Source organism: Capsicum annuum, chromosome 2, assembly GCF_002878395.1.
Source record: "Capsicum annuum cultivar UCD-10X-F1 chromosome 2, UCD10Xv1.1, whole genome shotgun sequence".
Classification (NCBI taxonomy): Eukaryota; Viridiplantae; Streptophyta; class Magnoliopsida; order Solanales; family Solanaceae; genus Capsicum; species Capsicum annuum.
Window position 1 is genome coordinate 55,823,600 of NC_061112.1, and position 19,440 is coordinate 55,843,039.

The 19,440-nt window shown below is 33.5% G+C and overlaps 1 protein-coding gene and 1 pseudogene across 7 annotated transcripts; one reads left to right on the forward strand and one right to left on the reverse strand.

Moving 5' to 3' along the window:
• The first annotated feature begins 5,461 nt into the window (after positions 1 to 5,461).
• LOC107857769 lies at positions 5,462 to 11,861 on the forward strand (annotated as a pseudogene).
• A 319-nt stretch (positions 11,862 to 12,180) lies between these two features.
• On the reverse strand, positions 12,181 to 19,440 carry LOC107858531. 7 transcript variants are annotated; one of them, XR_001671071.2, is made up of 6 exons: positions 18,997 to 19,434; positions 14,529 to 14,720; positions 14,341 to 14,431; positions 13,180 to 13,226; positions 12,950 to 13,067; positions 12,181 to 12,497 (listed from the first exon to the last, which is right to left on the reverse strand). XR_001671071.2 is itself a non-coding variant. In XM_047406283.1 (4 exons), the coding sequence occupies exons 1-3, from the start codon at positions 19,114 to 19,116 to the stop codon at positions 14,351 to 14,353; spliced, it is 393 nt and encodes a 130-aa protein (XP_047262239.1). In that variant the 5' UTR covers positions 19,117 to 19,440; the 3' UTR covers positions 13,351 to 14,254; positions 14,341 to 14,350. The 7 variants fall into 7 exon arrangements, 3 of the variants coding, with proteins under 3 accessions (XP_047262239.1, XP_047262241.1, XP_047262240.1); XR_001671068.2 differs by having other exon boundaries at positions 12,588 to 13,067; XR_007051919.1 differs by having other exon boundaries at positions 12,588 to 13,067; positions 13,180 to 14,254.

Here is a 19,440-nt window from a genome sequence, read left to right on the forward strand (position 1 = left end):
CGTGTCGGGTTTTCTAGATACCGTTGCGTTCAAATTTTTCTTATCGTTAGGGGAAGATAAAATTCTGTATTATAAAAGGACCGATCCTTACGTAGGCTTTCTATGTATCCCGCTGAGGTAAATGAGGTCACACATAGTTCCAATTACAAAAGTGAAAATAATTCTACTTAAGTACGATCGAACTCGATGAGGATTGCCTACGTATCCCATCATGAGAAATCAGGTCAGAACGTAGTTCTGTTACATGATAATCAGAGAAGAGTCCTATGCCTTTAATTGTAGGACTCTATTAACTGATTCGGATTTTATCAACTTGGAATTCATCTATATCATATTCCCGTTGAATTTAACACTTCTCTATAGAGTGTCTCATTAGAAGGCCTTACCGGCTCAACATGAAGGATGGTGTCTCTTATGTCACATTAACTCCTCTATTTCCATGATTGGGATCATTATTCACATTTGGTTGCACTATGACACATTAGATTACCCCGGTCTTGATCAAGCACTCAATTCTATGCCTTAATTGATTACAATCTCAGTGTCGAGCCCTTGAACTCAAGAGTGGAAAGTACATTGCTTTCCTTCATCGAACCATTTAGGTAATGGGTTAGGAATCTTCCCAGATCTGGTTACAACAAATTTACAACTCTCAGTCTCTCAAACAAAAGTGTCAATGGTTCAACAAACTGAGTACGACTTTAATTGCGCTTACCTTTTAGATTTTGTCTTAGTGCAAAAGGTGTCTGATTTTGACAAGCTGACACTTGGATTGGTCCACATGGTCATGGTGGACTTTGGTACGTGAGAGCTCAGGGTTGAAGGTGATTTTGTTTGATATCATAGGCATGATATAGTTTGTGACTTGATATTTGCATCAATTCGTTATCAGGATTTTGAAGTAATTGGGATGATTCAGGTATTGAAGGGTGCGGTATCACAACAAATACTTTTTCTTCATTCTCCACCTTCTTTCCTTTGATGAACTCCAACTGAGTAGATTTTCTCGAGCTATTTGTCGACTTAATCTTTCCATACTTAATCGCCTCTTCTATAAAATTCCCCATTTTGATACAATCGACAAATTTTGCCCAATATGGACATTATCCTTTTGAAATAGACCCTCTTTTGACTTCGGATAAAATACTTCGTTAATTCACTTTCTTCCATTGGTGGCTGGACTTTTCCTGCTTCAAACCTCTATCGTCGAGCATATTCCTGGAATGATTCAGAGGGCTTCTTCCATATACTAATGAGGGAAAGTCAATTAGGTGTGACTTTCATGTTAAACTTGAAACAATTCATAAAGTCTTCAGCCATGTTGCTCGATTTACGCCAATGATGAGGGTCTTGTTTGGTGTACCAAGCGAGAGCCTCACCAAACAGACTTCTAATAAACAACTTCATTATGAGCTTCTCATTTTTGCCAACCCCTACCAATTTATCACAATATGCTCTTAAATGAGTATGAGGATCGCCGGTTCCATCAAACAAGTCGAACTTAGGAGACTTGAACCTGACTGGAAAATCAACATCTGGATGGATACATAAATCTTCATAGTCCAAACGCTCGCTGGCTTGAGTTTTTTGGTGGTTTTTCATCGTCTACTTTAGATTGCGAAGCTCATTACGATTATGTTGTCTCCCTCTTTTGTCCTTGTATTTATCAAAAATCTACTTTTAGCAGGTACGATGAAAGCAGGTGTCTCAGTCACAAATATTGAAGAAATATATGGTTCTCGAAAGGTAATGTGATTTGTTTATTAAATATCACGAGTAGATATGACAACATTAGTATGTGAGGTGCAATGGGGAAATTTATGGGAGTTGATGGGTGTGAACGGGGATGATGGATTTGTTAAGACAATAGTTGTTGTGGGAGGTTGTACTGACTGATAGTGTTCAGGTATTGGAGTTTCTAGTGATGAAAAAAGAGGAGGGCGCGATAGAGTAGTCATGGATAGATGTGTGGGGTACCTTTCTTGGTGTAGTTCTGCTCTTAACGTCTCGAGTTGTTTCTCCAAGAGAAGAATACGTTCATCCTTATATGCATCATCTTTTCTTTTGAAAGTCCCTGATACGTTTGCTAGTATTGGAACACTTCTAGTCAGGTCAACGACACCAGTGTTCATTTTTAGGATATAACTTAAGTTGGCTAGTTCTATCGCTCAACATAATCAAACTCTGTCAGGGGATAATGCAAACATAAATAAAATTTAAAGAGTTCATTTATATCGATGGACAAGCACATTTAAACAATGTCAAGTGAACGCGTCCTATATTTGGAGCCTCTTTTTGCCAGAGGTAGGCCTTCATCCAAATGAACTGATATAGATGAATCTAGATTTTAACATATTTTAGATTCAGAACAATTTTAAGTTTTCTTGAAGAGGGAATATATCCAATAAGGACGGTTAAGAGAGACCTTGATGATGGTGATAAAGATGTACAGTCGGTATGAATTGATAAAAGTGAGCTAAAATGATGCCTTTAAAAAGTAAGTATCTCAAGCCTCGTTATTGATAAGGATCTTGTGATAGAGATATCGAACGCAAGAGGAGTATTGGCGATGACTCATGCTCATTGGCTGGAAAGAGTTAAAAGTAGGTGGAGATGAATAATATTACACATTCATTGTCTTAAAGAAGAGTGTCAAATAAATGCAGAGTTTTGAATAATATTCTACGTCTGTTGACTAGAAAGAAGGAATTAAATGTTAGAACAATGCCTGACGACATTCCATTCCCGTTTGGATAAAAAAGAAGTTAGACTTAGGTGAAGTTTTTTAGTGATATTGCCTACCTGTCGAATTGAAGAGAAAGTCGAACGAAAGCAAAGCTTTTTTTTAACACTCAGCTTTCATAGACTTTGAGAAAGATATTGGTGAAGCAATGTTTTAAAAATCTTTGTATTCGAGAAAGGAGTGTCAAATGTTGGCGAGTTTGGGTAATACTCTATATCTATTGACTTGAAAATGATGTCGGATGAAGGAAGAGTAAAAGAAGGTCAGTCCGATTGTTCTGAATCCATTAATGTTCAATTTCTGGACTATCTGAATCAGTTCTAACACAAAGTGCGTCATAAAGGTTTCATAACCTTCGGACGAAAGGGTGGCTTCCTAATTGCGAAGACGATACCTTGGACCATCCCGCATATGGTTTATACAGCATGAACTATTGTTAGAATAAGATTTTTCCTAGATATTTCAGAGTGGGACTGAATTATTGCGAGAAGATACACTAACCCAAATGCATCAGCTCTGAAACTAGGGAAATCAAAGAAGGTTTAGGGGAGTGTGAGACACCCCCCGCGTGAACCACAGTGTGTGAAGTGTTATGGCCAAGAACTCGATAGAAAAATGCAAAAGAGAAAGCAGTAACAGGTAGCGTTTTCAAACAAATAAGGAACGCAAGTTTGAATTTGGCTTGCGTCCTTTCAAACAAAGCAGAATATAAACGTAAATAAAGCAAGTAAAGAAAATTCAAATAATAGTCATAAACTAATTCTGCTAAGGTCAAAATCTAAGTCTATTCCCCAGTAGAGTCGCCACGCTATCGCGTCCAATTTTGAATCGGTCAAAACAACATACAACATGTGGTGGCATTTTGAAAAGATTGTTGTTTGTTTTGTTTTTGAGTCACCACCTGACTTTTAAGGAAAAATTAGGAAAACCATTTTAATAATGTGAAAGCTATGTTTTTAATCTACGAAAATCAGTGAGATTCTAAGTAAGGATTTTAGTTACTCGAAGGGAAGGTATTAAACACACCTCAGAGCCTATCCGAAGACTGTCCTTAATCTTAGTTTTAGAAAAATATTTGAAAAATATTTGTGTAATTATTTGCTAAGAATTGTGATAAGAAAATCTTTATTTATTTTCAAGGAAAACTTAAGGTATAAAAATGTAACGCTACCATATTCAAGGAAATAATATTGTTATTGTAAAGTGTATATGCATTTTTAAATACAGAAAAAGGAAAGTAACATGATTTATTGTAATAATAACATATATTAGAAAGTATAGAGTTTCATAATTCTATAACAAAAGGAAAAAAATGTTTAAGGGTATATGGAGTTGAATATATAACGAAAATCATTATAGAGTAGCCAAAAATATTTCTTAATGTGTCCGAGAATTTGTTTGCAAAAATTTATATATTCGAGGGTATGTGAAGAAGATGTGAAAATTTGCCATTTTTATTTATGAAATTCTCATGGATGGAAACTAAGAGAAAAATAAGATACAATATATTACATATCATAGAATTGACATAATAACGACAAGTAATCAGAATAATCATAATGTAGTAGTAGTAATAATAATAATTATAACAGTACAATGTACCTTGTATACACGATAGCCTATAACATATATATACCATGTATTTTAAAAGACGTTTGTAATCTGAAAAAGTGGAATAGAGTTGATAAATAAATATGGTTTGTAGTAAGCAGGTACCTTATATTGAGTTGAATAGAAAACCGAATTTGATCAATGAGCTACTTGCAAACCTAAACAATTAACTAATTGAAACCTATTTATTGTGATTTATTTGAAAAATCCTAATTAGAGTGGTAAAAGTCGTTAATTTATATTTTGTAAAACAAGGACTTTAACTAACATTTTATTTCAATTCCAGAAAGTGTATTTCCATTTCAGATATTACTTATAAAAAAGGGCAAGGTTTGCCATTTTTTTTTAAGGGAAAAGGATAAAAATAATGCCTAAAATAAACTAATTCTACAAAATTAGCACCCAAATTTATAATACCGGTAAATAGTCACTCTCTACTCGTGTAATAAACCCGATAAATAGCCTCTCTGTCACTCATGTATGATTAGCTACATATAACGGAAAAATATTAAAAAATTCAAAAAATAACTTTACCTTCTTTCATTTTCATTTACAAATTCTTTTCCCTTCAAACACCTAATTCTCCGTTCATTACCTTTTCTGATACTCATCTTTATCTTTTACATTCCACAACCTTCTCTATAAATCTCTAAAAATTTGCTCAAAATTGATACAAAAAAATGGCTACAACTTCTGTTTTAGTACCAATAATGATCAAATATGGAGGTGAATGGATATCTGAGGTTGAATTTCAGAATTTCATCATCAATGGAGTTTTGTTTGATTTTGCCTTTACTTAAGATGTATTTGTTGCTGAATTGTATAAATAGTTAAATATAAATTCAACTAAAGTTTTATTAGATATCAAATACATTGTCACAGTCGGATCTATGCCTATATACAATGATATGAGTGTCAAATTATATATGCAGATGAAGAAAAAAGTCTCGATATCAATGAGTATCCATTGTGTATAACACTCGTCCCTGTCGAATTTACAGCTGGTGAATTGTTAGATCCTATACGGATTATCAAAGCAAATCCCTTTTCTGCATCAAAGATGATTTCTCTGAGGAACACTTGGAAGATGAGCCAAATCCTATCATAATGGATCCTCTTTATAGGGATGTTGAAGAAGGAAAACCGTATTGGGAGAAAAATACAATAACTAGCTTTATGAAGCATCATGCAATCCGACATAGATTTCAATTTAAGGTCAAAAGATCATCAACATCAAGGTATGAGTCTACACAAAAATTGTATCGATTTAACATATATAATATAAAATAGTATCAATTGAGTATCAATATGATTTTTATATGGTATATGTACTTTCTGAATGTGGTATTAAACTGTATCAATCTAGTATAAAATAGTATCAATTGAGTATCAATATTATTTTTATGTGGTATATGTACTTTCTGAATGTGGCATTAAACTGTATCAATCTAGTATACATTAGCATCAATTGAGTATCAATGTGGTTTTTATGTGGTATATGTACTTTCTGAATGTGGCATTAAACTGTATCAATCTAGTATACATTAGCATCAATTGAGTATCAATGTGGTTTTTATGTGGTATATGTACTTTCTAAATGTGGTAATAAACTGTATCAATCTAGTATACAATAGTATCAATTGAGTATCAACGTGGTTTTTATGTGGTCTTTATACTTGTATGACTGTGGTATTGAACTGTATCAATATAGTATAAAATAGTATCAATTGAGTATCAATGTGATTTTTATGTGGTATATGTACTATATGAATGTGGTATTGAACTGTATCAATATAGTATGAAATAGTATCAATTGAGTATCAATGTGGTTTTTATGTGGTATTTGCACTGTATGAAGGTAGTATTAAACAGTATCAATCTGTGGTATTTGCACTGTATGAAGGTGGTATTAAACTGTATCAATCTGGTATAAAAGAGTATCAATTGAGTATCAATGTGGTGTTTATGTGGTATATATACTATATATGCATGCATATGTCCCCCTTCTCTTTTTTTGAAAAAACTGTATCAATATAGTATAAAAGTGTATAAATCTGGTGTAAAATAGTATCAATTGATTATAGATACTGCATATTCATGGATGTGAGTTGTCTGTTATGTAATCGACTAAAATTCAATAATCCTTTTTATTTCTCATCAAATAAATGACATTTTTTTATCTCATTTGTAAGTAAGAAACCTACATTATCTCATTATAAAAGACTTCTTTTCTAGTAAGAAAATAGAATGCATCAACAACTTTGAATCAAGAAGGTCAAAAATAGATTTGCCCTTCTTACTGCTTGTGACACCTTTGTGGAGTTTTATCTACAGAGGGCTTAAAATGATAGATGTTGAGTGGGTTACTAAGGATTTCGTTTCCAACAAGGACGTAACGGATCATCGTGTGTGGATAAAAAGGTACAACAATGGTTTTGGCCCATTGGTCGGCTAAGGTTTGATTGGTAGCAATGTTGTTTGTGAGTTCATTTGGGATCATGACTGGAACTTGAAGGTCGGTGCCTTTAAAAGCTTTAAGGAGTTCTGAATTTGCATCATAAATTATGAATCTTTTGCCTTTGAAACCTTTGATTAAGTCAACTGATTTTGTTGGTATAGTGAAGTTGTTCCCAAGTGGTCTGTAGCATATTTCAACCTTAGATGAGATTTCTGCACCTAAAATTTACAAGTAGTAGAACCGAGTGAGCTACTGTAAGTAAAATATTCAAATAGAACTAACATTGTTTGGTATAAATGTATTAATACAGGTACTATCTGCAATGTGCGAATGAAAAATGTCAATGGACTTTTCGATCTTCAAGTAAAAAAGAGTCAGAGGTCTTTATGGTGAAAAGATTCTTTGATGTTCACACTTGTACAATTGCAGATAAAATGTTTTCCCAACGTCATGCTACTTCATTGATCATTGCTGAAATCGTAAAGAACAAGTATCAAAATCTGAAATCATTATTCACCTCCATAGAGATCGTGGATGAAATGAGAAAGAGTCATGGGATTAGAATGAACTACAAAAAGGCGTACAGAGCAAAAGAAAAGGCAACTAACTAGTCAGAGGTTTCTTGCGTGAATCATATGCTAATCTATCAGATTACTTATATAAGGTAAATACAATCAATTCAGGTTCGTATACAAGGCTACACAAGACAGGGGACAATCACTTTCTGTATGCTTTTGTTGCATTGAATACATCCATTAAAAGATGGGAATATTGCATGCCAACAATAGTTGTTGATGGTACTTTCCTTAAATCAGCATACCGGGGGACCATGTTGTACGCTGGTATGCTTGATGCAACAGGTTAGTTTAATGATTTTTTTCCAGATACAATAGTACTTCCTTAAAAGAAGTAGAAAATCAGCTTTTTAACACAATTACAAATTGCAAAAACTTAATATGTGTTATTCATACTAGTCTAAGATGTTTTACTTTTTTCACTTGCATAATTAAGGAAAATTCTACCGTTGGCATAATCTATTGTGGATTCTGAAAATGATGCTTCATGAGAGTGATTTTTTAGTATGTTTAAAATAGCATATAGTGAAAGAAAAAATATGTCCATGGTATCTGATCGACATGAAAGTATATTAAAGGCTGCTGCAAAGGTATATCCAAATATAGCTCATTGTATATGCATCTATCACCTATGGAATAACATCAAAGGAAAATTCAAGAGGAATCAGAAGGAGCTACAGGGAATCTTTTTTGCAATGGCTCGTACTTACATAAAAGTAGATTTTGATCGACTAATGAAAGATGCAGACAAAATCGATGAGAGGATGAGGCCTTACCTGTTTGAAATTGGCTATGAAAAATGATCCATAGTACATTCAAATGTCAATAGATCAATGGTGATGACTTCGAATATTGTAGAGTTGCTGAATTCAGCAAATAGAGAGGCAAAAGAACTGCCAGTAAAGAAGCTGCTATAATTCATGATGGATTTGGTAATGAAATAGAATAATAGAAACAGAATGAATGCACAAGAAATATTTACTGAATTGGGAAACAATTACAACACAATAATGAGGGAAAATCTTTTTTTATTAGATAAAATGAAGGTAAAAAACTATATTGTTATTTATATTTCATACTGACTAAAATATGGTATGGTACAGTTGCTTAATGTTTTGTTGTATATTACAAGTAATGGCTTCTACCAGTCATGTGTATGTTGTGATTGATGAAATTCAAAAGCGAAGCATTGTTTGTATGCATGAAAAAAGATGTAGCTGCCTACAATTTCAGGTTGATGGAATCCCATGTCCTCATGCTATAACAGTATTGAGTTATACTCATATGAATGTACAATCCTACTATGCAGCTTATTACACAAAGGAAAACTATTTAAAAGCCTATGAATTTTCAGTTATTCCACTCCCTGATGAATCAATATGGCACATTCCAACAAAAGTATTGGATATCATAGTACTACCACTAATCTGGAAGCCGAGACCAGGTAGACCAAGGAATAGCAATCGAGGCAAAGGCATTATGGACTACATGTCTGCATAGAAAGTATCATGTGAACGGTGTGGAAAGGTTGGACACAATCAAAGAACCTGCACAAATACCTTAACAAGAATTTAACAAGACATTCTTATAGTTCCTCTTTTCTTTTTTCAAATAGGCTAGTTCATTCTAGATTGCAAAATATATTACTGGAATTGACTTCACATTTTAAGCTGAAATGTGAAAAGTTGTCTACTTTTACATGAAATGTAATAGATAATGCCTAAGATTTTATATTTTAAGCTTCCTAGTTTGATTGCTAATGAAATATTTCGACATTATATGAATTTCAACTTCTACTTTTCATTGTCTTTATGATATCTTTTTGATGAATTTATTTAGTAGTATGATGTGTATATATATAAAAGTCCATACGTGAGTTTCATTCAATACAAACTTTTGAGCGTCATCTGTATAATATACAGTACTAGTTAAATGACATCATATACAGGTGATATGTATGTGTCCAGGGAGAAAGTGTTTCTCCTATTGTTGTTCATCTTAAAATGACTATAATGACAGTCATGTTATATATTCTTCTTCATGTTCCTAAGAGATATAGTTCAACTTGGTTTTGGTATTTGGTGCAATTTTGACTATAGCAACTCAAGGTTTGGATGTCCATTTCTTCAAGCCCTAGTGAATAGCTCTATTGCTCGAACTCTTAAAAAATGTTAATAAAAGCGTGTTGGATTCGCTAAAACTAGTATAATTTTAGAGAATGAGTCCACGCAACTTAGGTGAATAGACCTAAAAGGTTCGACAAATTGATGAAATCTAATTAGTAACTTTATTAGTGAAAATGGGAAGAAAAAGAACCTTACAACAACCAACCAACTAACAGGATGTGCAAGTTGCAACTTCTTCATGTAATCTGTTAATATAAAAGCATACAAGCACGTGTATCTTGTTGTCAACTTCAATGTAGGACTTAGGAAGAACAAGTTCTGTTTAGGGGTACCAAAAGAACTGAGTTCTTGTTATCAGTTGAAGAAACTGAAAATTTCTTCTAATCAGCTTGTTAGACCCTTTTCACTAATAATTTTGTCATTGCCATCACTCAGTTATTTGGGTATTTCTGGAAACAAACTAACTGGAAAGCTTCAAAAGAATGTGACATATAGTTAAGAACTTGTTTTTGTGAATCTATCATCAAATTACTTAACAGGGGATTTGCCTGCTTGTTTGCACTCTAGTTCTAGTTCCAAGATTATATTGTTTTCTGGTTATTTTGTCAGAATGAAGCTTTGGCTGTTAGTATTGAGCCTCATAAGAAAAAGGTTGAAGGGGGAAATGGTAAAGTTATTCTTGCTTCAAGTATGGTAGGAGGTTTTGTTGGAGTAACAGCGATTATCGATTTGGCTTTCGTGGTTTTTAGAAAAGAGTATACCAAGAAGAAAGCTAGTAAAGCCCCTAAAAAAGATTGATAATTGAAAGTCTCTCCTGCTCACACTCTTAAGCTGCTTAATGATGCAAGTAAGCTCTCTTGTGTTAATGATTTCAACTTATGAAAGTTTTTAGATCCTGAAAATTGTATATCTAGTATTCTGTCATTGTACTTGCAAACTCTATATAAACATTTGAGTTTATACATTATTCCCAAAAGGAATTTCTTTATATATAGTTTAAACATATCAATTTGCTTCAGAAAATTATCCAATAATGTGTTGTTAGGAGATGAATTGTCTAATAATCTTTGATTCTTGACAGGGTATCTTTCTGAAACGAGGAAGTTGGGACTACTCGGGGTCCCTCCTTATCGAACGTTTGTCTTGGATGAGCTTCGAGAGGCCACAAATAACTTTGATATATCAAATCTAATTGGGGAAAGCTCCAGTGGACAGGTATTATGCATTTCCTTACTGAATACCGTAAGACCATTTGAACAATGTTAATTAACATGTACTATTTTGTTGTTCATTCCTCAGTTCTCTTGCATCTATTGTGAGTACTGATTGTGCTTTTCTGCATCCTGAATAATAGATTTACAAAGGAAAACTTACGGATGGTGTTGTGGTTGCTATAAGAAACATAAAAATGAGGATGATGTAGAGCGTCCAGTCCTACACTAATCAACTAGGGCATATTTCAAAGATTAGATACTGCCACTTAGTTAGTACTATTGGATACTGTGAATGCAATCAAGATGACTCGAGTGTTAGCTTGATATGTTTAGTCCTTGAATTCGTGCCAAATGGAACACTGTGGGGAGTCATACCAGGTACATAGTCTAGAAAGTTCATCAAATTTGCGAGTTATCATTTGGCATAACAACTGCAACAATTTGTAATTGAGCATTTAGTTTTAGCTATTTGACTATTTCTACCGTATTATATAAATTATACAAAGTCCAAATAAATGAATTGTGGTAGATTGGAAGCCTAAGTCATGTTATAACCAACATACATCTTTGAAATTTTGCAACAATCTATTCCATGTTGTTTGATGCATCTAGATTGTCCTCAATCACGACAACTACCTACTATATTGTAATGTTTCTCCTAGATTAGGCAACTCACTGTTTCTCCTTTGCTAGATGTTAAATGTACAGGTGTTTATTGTCTTTAAGATAGTTGTTCTAAGTACTCATTCTGGACATCTTTGCAAACACTCGATTTTGTAGAAGCAAATTCAACTCAAAAGTTAACATGGACACAACGATGTCAGCTGCAATAGGGATAGCAAAGGGAATTCAGCTCCTTCATACTGGAATAGTACCAGGGATATTCTCCAATCAATTGAAGATAACAGATGTCTTGCTGGATCAGAATTTCCATGTAAAGATTAGCAAATACAATCTCCCTTTGTTAACTGAAAAATAAGAAAATGGTACACAAACAATCACTTTCTCTTCTTTATTCTATTCTTTCTTGAGCACTCATTTATTCTTGAATATTCATCATTTCGTTATTGCAAACTTTCTTAGGATTCTGGACCGTCTTCTAATGGATCAAAGAGGAATAATGAGCTGAGGTAAATGATCTCATCATTCTCAGCTGCTACTGCTACATTTTAGGTCTACATTGCTCCTTTTTTATGGTTAGATTTCATAAGCACTTGCTGGAAACTAATAAATGTTATACTTCTAAATGCAAATTAGTCTAGAAAGGTTTTAGAGAGTCTTTAAGTGTATCTCTACCAATACAAGAACAATAACATACACAGTGTATTCCCACAAAGTGGGATCTGGGAAGGTAAAGCATACACAGTCTATACGACTACCACAAAAGAAGTATAAAAATCACAATATACACTTATACATAAAGAAAACAATATCAATATTCTAATAAAAAATAAAAGTTTTCAAAATCATATAATCATCAATATGAATCAATATGGATTCTTCGAAAAATAAAAATGAAAAGTAAGCAATTGCATCCCATCAAAAACACCAGGTAAACACTTCCAACAGTATATCAAAAACTTCAAAATATGTCAAAAACTACACTGGCAAGTTATCCTAAACTATTGCTGCTTTTGTTTTATCTTTCCATATTGCCACAATAATACATCATATCGGCTCTGTATGCTATCAATATCATCTAAACTTGCAGGAATTTGAACGCCTTCAATCATGTACTTTGCAAAAGCAACTACAAAAATACCACAGTCCCTGCAACATATTCCCAAATGAGTATAATAATCAAAAAGATAAAAAAAGTGAAAGACTAGCAATAGTATTAGCTTTTTAGTACTAATTTACGTGTTCTTTTGAGTTGGCAATCCGTCAACATCCGAATATCATACGAGTCAGCAGCTGCAATTCCATCACTTCTTTTGTCCCAAAAATCAATAGAAGAAAGCAAGTTTGCTATCAATTTTGAATATGCTGAAATAACTTTCCAACACGTCTATATCGTGCACCACACATTGAATCATAAACATAAATACATTGATCTTTAAAAGACAGACGAGCCAAAATCCAATGAAAGTTCTCAGAAATATTAATCGGGAACAAAACATTATCAACAGAATACCACGACACATTACACCTCATAACATATCCGAGGATATACTCAACAATTTCACTGTCCTCTTTAATAACGGCAACATCTTTTCTCTTACCCAAAAACTTTGAGTACAAACTTTGTATCAAGCAATTAAACCAACTGATGAACTTCCATCATCCAAAAGAATGTACTTTGATTTCTTCCGAAAGTAGTAAAAAAAGCACATCAATATGCTGAAAAGTAAAGATAAAAGATCATTTTAATAAACAACATTACGCTGTTAGAATAAATAAAGAATATTTCTGTACTACTATACTAGCAAACCATGATGGATAATAAACTTACTGAATCAGTTAAAGGTATTCCTGCATATCCAAGCGTGTAGAACCATTCTTTTGTTTTAATCGTGACAACACCAAAGTCAAAAGCATTTGTCAGATTATTAACAGATTCTGAATAAACAAGACTATAACAAAATGATGACACAACGTATTAGTTATGACACAAAAATAATAAAAATTTAATCTACAAAAATTTAGAAAGAAAACATTTACTTTGAATTAAGTCGTAATGACTTATCAACAAACTTGTTGAATGAAGACAACTTCGTATCAAGAAATGGCTCTGTAATACTTATGGTAAATGGATGTTTGATACTGAATATGTGTTTTCTTGAATGTCCTTTATCTATGCACTTAGTTGGTTGACCTTGAACATTGCTACAACCAGAATCAAACTTTGACACGTATGGTGATTCACATATTGCAGCTGATTTTCTTATTCTACGAGGGACAACCGGTGTGTCATCCAAGATGATAGTTGATTTATCACCTACAGAAGTATCATCAATATTTTTTCTTATGCTTCCAACATCAACAAGAACTTCTGTAGCCTCCAATGCAACACTTGCATAGCCTAAATCTATATCAACTTTGATACTTCATAATCAGGAAAATCAGACCAACTATCCTCAAAACTATTTTTAACCTCCTCTCCAATCTTATTACCACTTGGTGTAAATTTTAAAAAATCAAAATTTGGAAATGCACTTCATTCATCACCTGTAATAGGTCTATCACCTACATATGTATTGATACAATCACCTATAACAACAGCTTCTTTTCCAATATTATCAACGACATTATCACTTAGGTGATCTCTAACTACTACATCAATGTGATCACCTACATCAACATTTTCTTTTTTAACATCATCAACCAGATTAGCATTCAGTTTTATTCCCAGTTCCCATATCAATACAATCCCCAACACCAATATTTTTTTGTCCAACACCATCAACCTTTGGTATACCATCAGTTTGCCATACCACATTGTCAGACAAATTAACCCCTATGGGATTCCCTGCATGTGTATCATCATTTTTAAGCCCCACATTATGACCACTGTGATACTCGGCAGACTGTTTTAAAAAGTTCAACAAAAAAATATTAGTATAAAACTATATATAAGTCTTATACACCAAAAACAATACAACAAGCCAAATACCTTAGAACCCTCATTTATATGTAGTGCTTTTAAAACTTAGGTCAAATAACGATGTCATCAACTGTTTCATCGACAAAACCTCATCCTTTAGCTGAACATTTTCAAAATTGCAAACAAAAAACATCAATTTTTCATAATACTCAACTACAAAAAAAGTGATATTAAACTTTTAAAATACTTAAACATACCAAATTCAAATCAGTTCGCAGAAATTTCAACTCATTTTGAGTATTCATAGGACTGTCTTCTCTCATATGTTCTTTGCACGAATCATCAGATTTGTTGAATGCAACATGTTCATTTTGAGGCACCGGCTCAAAAACAAGCAACTGAAGAATGCTCTTCTCAATACAATTTGGTTCAATATTGGTTAACACCATCTATATATACAAACAAAAATTTAAAAGTTTTTAAAAGTAAATTAATAGTATAACCAAAAGACCATATATATAAATACACATAGTATAAGTATCTGCTCGTGATTTATATCACTAAAAGCAAACTTCACCTTCCTGTAGTTTGGTCTTATCGTCACCGACCAATTAAGTATCCGAGGCACACTATCTCCCACACGAATAGCTAGTTTATTGCCCGCATAAGGACAATATTCATAAAACCAACATTGGAATGCCAAAGGAAAACCACCACACCGATACATAGACTTTCGCTTATAAACCTGGTACTTCCATTGAATCCAACATATCACGAAAACACAACTTTCCCTAGGGGAATGTCTCAAACTAACCAGACTTAACCAACAAAAAGGCATCCTTATTTATGAAGTCACCATATGTAATTGAAAACAAAAAACTATGAATGAAGTAAAGAATGACAATATGCAACGCGTCTCCATTAGATTGCCGTTTTTTTCCCAAGAATTTTTTTTTTTCAGCTCAAGCTTTGTAACTTTGGATTGATTTGGAAAATACAGGTCCATAAGGCAACCACTGGCTCAAATTACATGTCAGTGTAACATCCCCTGTACACTTTAACCCACTTATAACAGTAAACTCTGACAGACCGAATCGCAACCTTGTGTCATTCACTTTAATCCATATCTCATCATTTCGGCTAGATAAAACTTCCCTAATCAACATGCCATGTATCAACTGATTTTGAATGGGAACAGGTGGCAAATCTAAAAATATCCAAAACAAGTGTTCCTAAACCAATCGAGTTGCACCTTAGTCAACTTATCTATCAGCTCATTCACAATCGAGTAATTTCTATGCACACTAACATGCGTCATGTAATAATCACTTGGTCGAACAACAAAATCCCAAACCTGAGAAAAACATATATTTCTAAATACATTAACACTATGCATTACATTGCACAAAACAGCTACAATAACAACAGCATACAAAGTAATGTCTCACATTGCACACGTATACTAGAAAAATACATTATAGTCGTAAGAAAATTTAGAATACCTCAACATCTGATAAACTATAATTTGGTTTGCCAAGCTGATCTGAAACTTTACGTTTTTTCATTAAAGATGCACCGGCATCTTCACCATTTTTTTCCCGATTTCGTTTCTTTTTTTTCTTCGCACTAACAAATACATGTTCATTGATCTTCTCCTTTCCTGTTGAGAGATCTTTTTTTCATCTTTGTCTGCACCTAAAAGCCTCCGACTCTTTGACCGAGTCTTCTTATGAGAAAGACTTTCTGACATAGATTTTCTCTTACGTTGAGACTCTATTCTATCAATTTTCTTCTTCAAGTTTGAAGGACTAGGACAGTCCTTCAACTGCAGCAACATATATGAAGATTCAGTAAAGTCATCATCTTTAACAACAAATTTGGGGTCAAAATTGACCCCTTTACCAACTAATTTAAGCTTTGCCTTTACTACCCATTTTCTGTTTCATGTTCATACAATGCAAGAATCACCAACTCAATTTCTAATTTTGATGAAAAACACAAATTTATGAAGCATATTAGAAAGAACGAGGAGAAAATTTGGGAAAGTTTTGTAAGTAGCCATTGAAAGAGTTATTGTTTGAGGCCTTTAATGTGTAAGAGAATAAGTTTTGGGCCGTTTAATGCGTAAGGATCAGTTTTGGGCCAAATGGCCATTTAGAAGAATTAAATTGGACCGACTGGCTAACCATGTCCAACTTTTAAAAGGGCTGGCCATTTCTTTTCAAAATGGTCAGCCCACGTCCTTTCCCTTTTTTTCTAAAAGGTTGATTGTAGGTTAAAGTTTTAAAATTCAGTGGTTAAATCATGTACCATTATTACATCTTTGAGTATCGAATGAACACGAAATTGACCGCATAAAATCAATTTTAGATGATTTAAAGTTTGAATGAAATTAAACAAAGTAAATTAAGCTGTCAATTTCGATCAAGGCCACATAAAAATACATGATCAAAATAACACAAAGTTAATGAAACAAATGCGAATAAGAAGGTCATGAGAAAGGTAAAGGACAGGATACTATCAATTCCTATGGAGGCAAATCGACTCCTAGCGATTTAGACCCCGAGCTCTGTGATTCTATTAGCCGTTGACCCAATCTTTGGGTTAAGACGAGTTTTCATTGAAACTCCAAGTCTCGAGTTAACATGTAAAAAAAAAATTATAAAGATTAGAAATTGAACTTGAGTGAGGTAACTGAGTAACGAAAATAATGTACAACCGGTGACTGAATAGATTACGCGATACAAAAATAAGTAAACTTAATCAAGATCTTAGTAAATTATCACCCAAATGAAACAAACATATGCATATTTTAGCATACAGAGCCTTGATAAAGGTACATGCCATCAATCCCACCATATCTCAAACTATTTAACGAAGTTGTTATCTTAATCCAGGGAAAATCAAGAGCAATTCAAGCTTTAATCTTTTCAAAGAATAGGAACGTGACAATATAAACTAATCAAACCAAATCTCCATCCATGTTCACGAGAAGGCAAACTTAGAAAAATGCATTGATGGGGACTTTAGCTAAGGAATACATGATCCAACATTTATATAAGAGAAAGGGATACACTTCTTCCAAAAATGCATTCAGGGATACACGCTCCTGAACATTAAACAACACGCAAAACTAGGGGTGGGCATAATAAAAATCGAAATACCGAATCGAACCAAATCATTTCGGTTTTTTGGGTTTGGATTTTTGGTTTTTTGGTTCGGGTTTATTTTTTTTTTTTTACAATTTCAGTTCGGGTCACGGGTTTTAGGTTCAGATAATTCGATTTTTCAGTTTAAACCGAAATTTTTAATATACCTTTTCTTAATTATATAATATATATAATGTAATAAGACATTATTATTAATATATATTATATAATAATAAACCTTTTCCAATTGCGTGTTGCACTGATGCATTGCTGAAGAATTCCTGCCTTTCTTCACCTGGATGCGCTGTTTAACTCCTCATTTTTTAGCGTGTAACACATGCCAGGATTTTGTAACCTTATTCTCAACTGTGCCTGCTAACATCTTAAGATCTGCGACTGTTTACTTTGATTCTTGTTGTTGGTAATTCTAATTTCTAATGAGAATTGGAAAGTGTGCGGTTCAGCTCGAAGGTTTGTGTTTGGGCAGGGCTAGTATTGATGTTCACACTTATGCTATGAATATGAGTATCAATAGCTTATTGCACACTCACGTCTGCTGAAGTCGATCAATAGCTTACTCCAGTTTTTATCATAGTGAAAAATTTTGGTATATTTTGTAGCATCATGTATCTTTTTATTTGAAAGAAGACAAGACCGAAAAACCGAAATTGTTAAACCGAAATAAAACCGAATCAAAATATATATAAACCGAACCGAACAAATTCGGTTCGCTTTTTGGTTCGTATAAATTCAAAACCGAAAACCGAAAAAAACGAAATAAAAAAACCAAACCCGAACCGAAGTACCAACGCCCATCCCTACGCAAAACGTACACATAGATGTGAGAATGACAAGCAATTTTGACATCGGCACTAGATTTAATATCCTAAAGTCGTGCAAGCTCAACAAACTTAATACAAAGTTGATAATTAAGGCCAACCTTATTAGACTAACTCAAGACTAACTCAAAACCTTATTAAGCCATTCATATCGACACAATCAAAAATAAGACAACATTATTTTGAACTCAATTTGCAAAAAGTCAGCCAGCCTATAGTACTTACATGTTCACAAAAATCAGACCGAGCAACAGAAGAATATGAGAGGAATGACTTTCTTCGTGTCTCGTATACTTTGAACATTCATAGAAATGTCAATCAAGACAAAACGAGCAGCAAATACATTAGAATAAGATGATTTACAAATATTCTTTAAACTAAACTAACTCACATACTTGCCAAAATACACCGAACAAAAGAGAAACCAAAGGCCTGATTTCCCATGTTTCGCATATTTGAGCATGACACGACAATATGTTAAAAAAAGACGAAGGCCGAGGCGATATTGCTTTCTTAGGCTCAATTTTTAGAAAAAGCAGTAGTTATAAACACACATGTTTAACAAGCCCATATGTTCGGATGAGAGACAACTTTTCAAATAAAAATTTGGTTTCATTCATAGAGTTGAAGGAAAACAACAACGACACGAGTTTAGAATTGACATAAAATTACATATTCATGGAACCGAATGGATGAACGAGAAGGAGATGAGAGGTGAGATAAAGGGAAGATTTAACCTTTTGTTGGGCAGCAAACCGAAGCTCCGACGCCAAGGATTCTCTGGCCACCGAACTTGAACAAGTGAACAACGAAAAATTTGAAAGTGAGCCGATTTCTCTAATGAATGTTTTGAGCATATTTCTTAACGTTTTCCCCCTATTTTTGAAGGTCCAAAAACCTCCTCACTAAAGCATGAAATTATCGGTATTTACAGGCAAATCCGAACTTCAAAGTCCGGATTAGAAAAGCAAAATTCGTAGAAATCAACAGGTGGAGAGATAAGGAATTTGAAATTTAAAATAATTGAAAGGGATGACTCCTTTTGTCGAATTCGGTCAATTCCTAGACCATTAATGCGAATTTGAACGTCGTATAACCACTTTGGTGACTGCTCTGCTGATTCAAAGAGAAATCGCAGGCTGCGGATGATGAAAAAGAAAGGAATCTTGTAGGGCTATGCG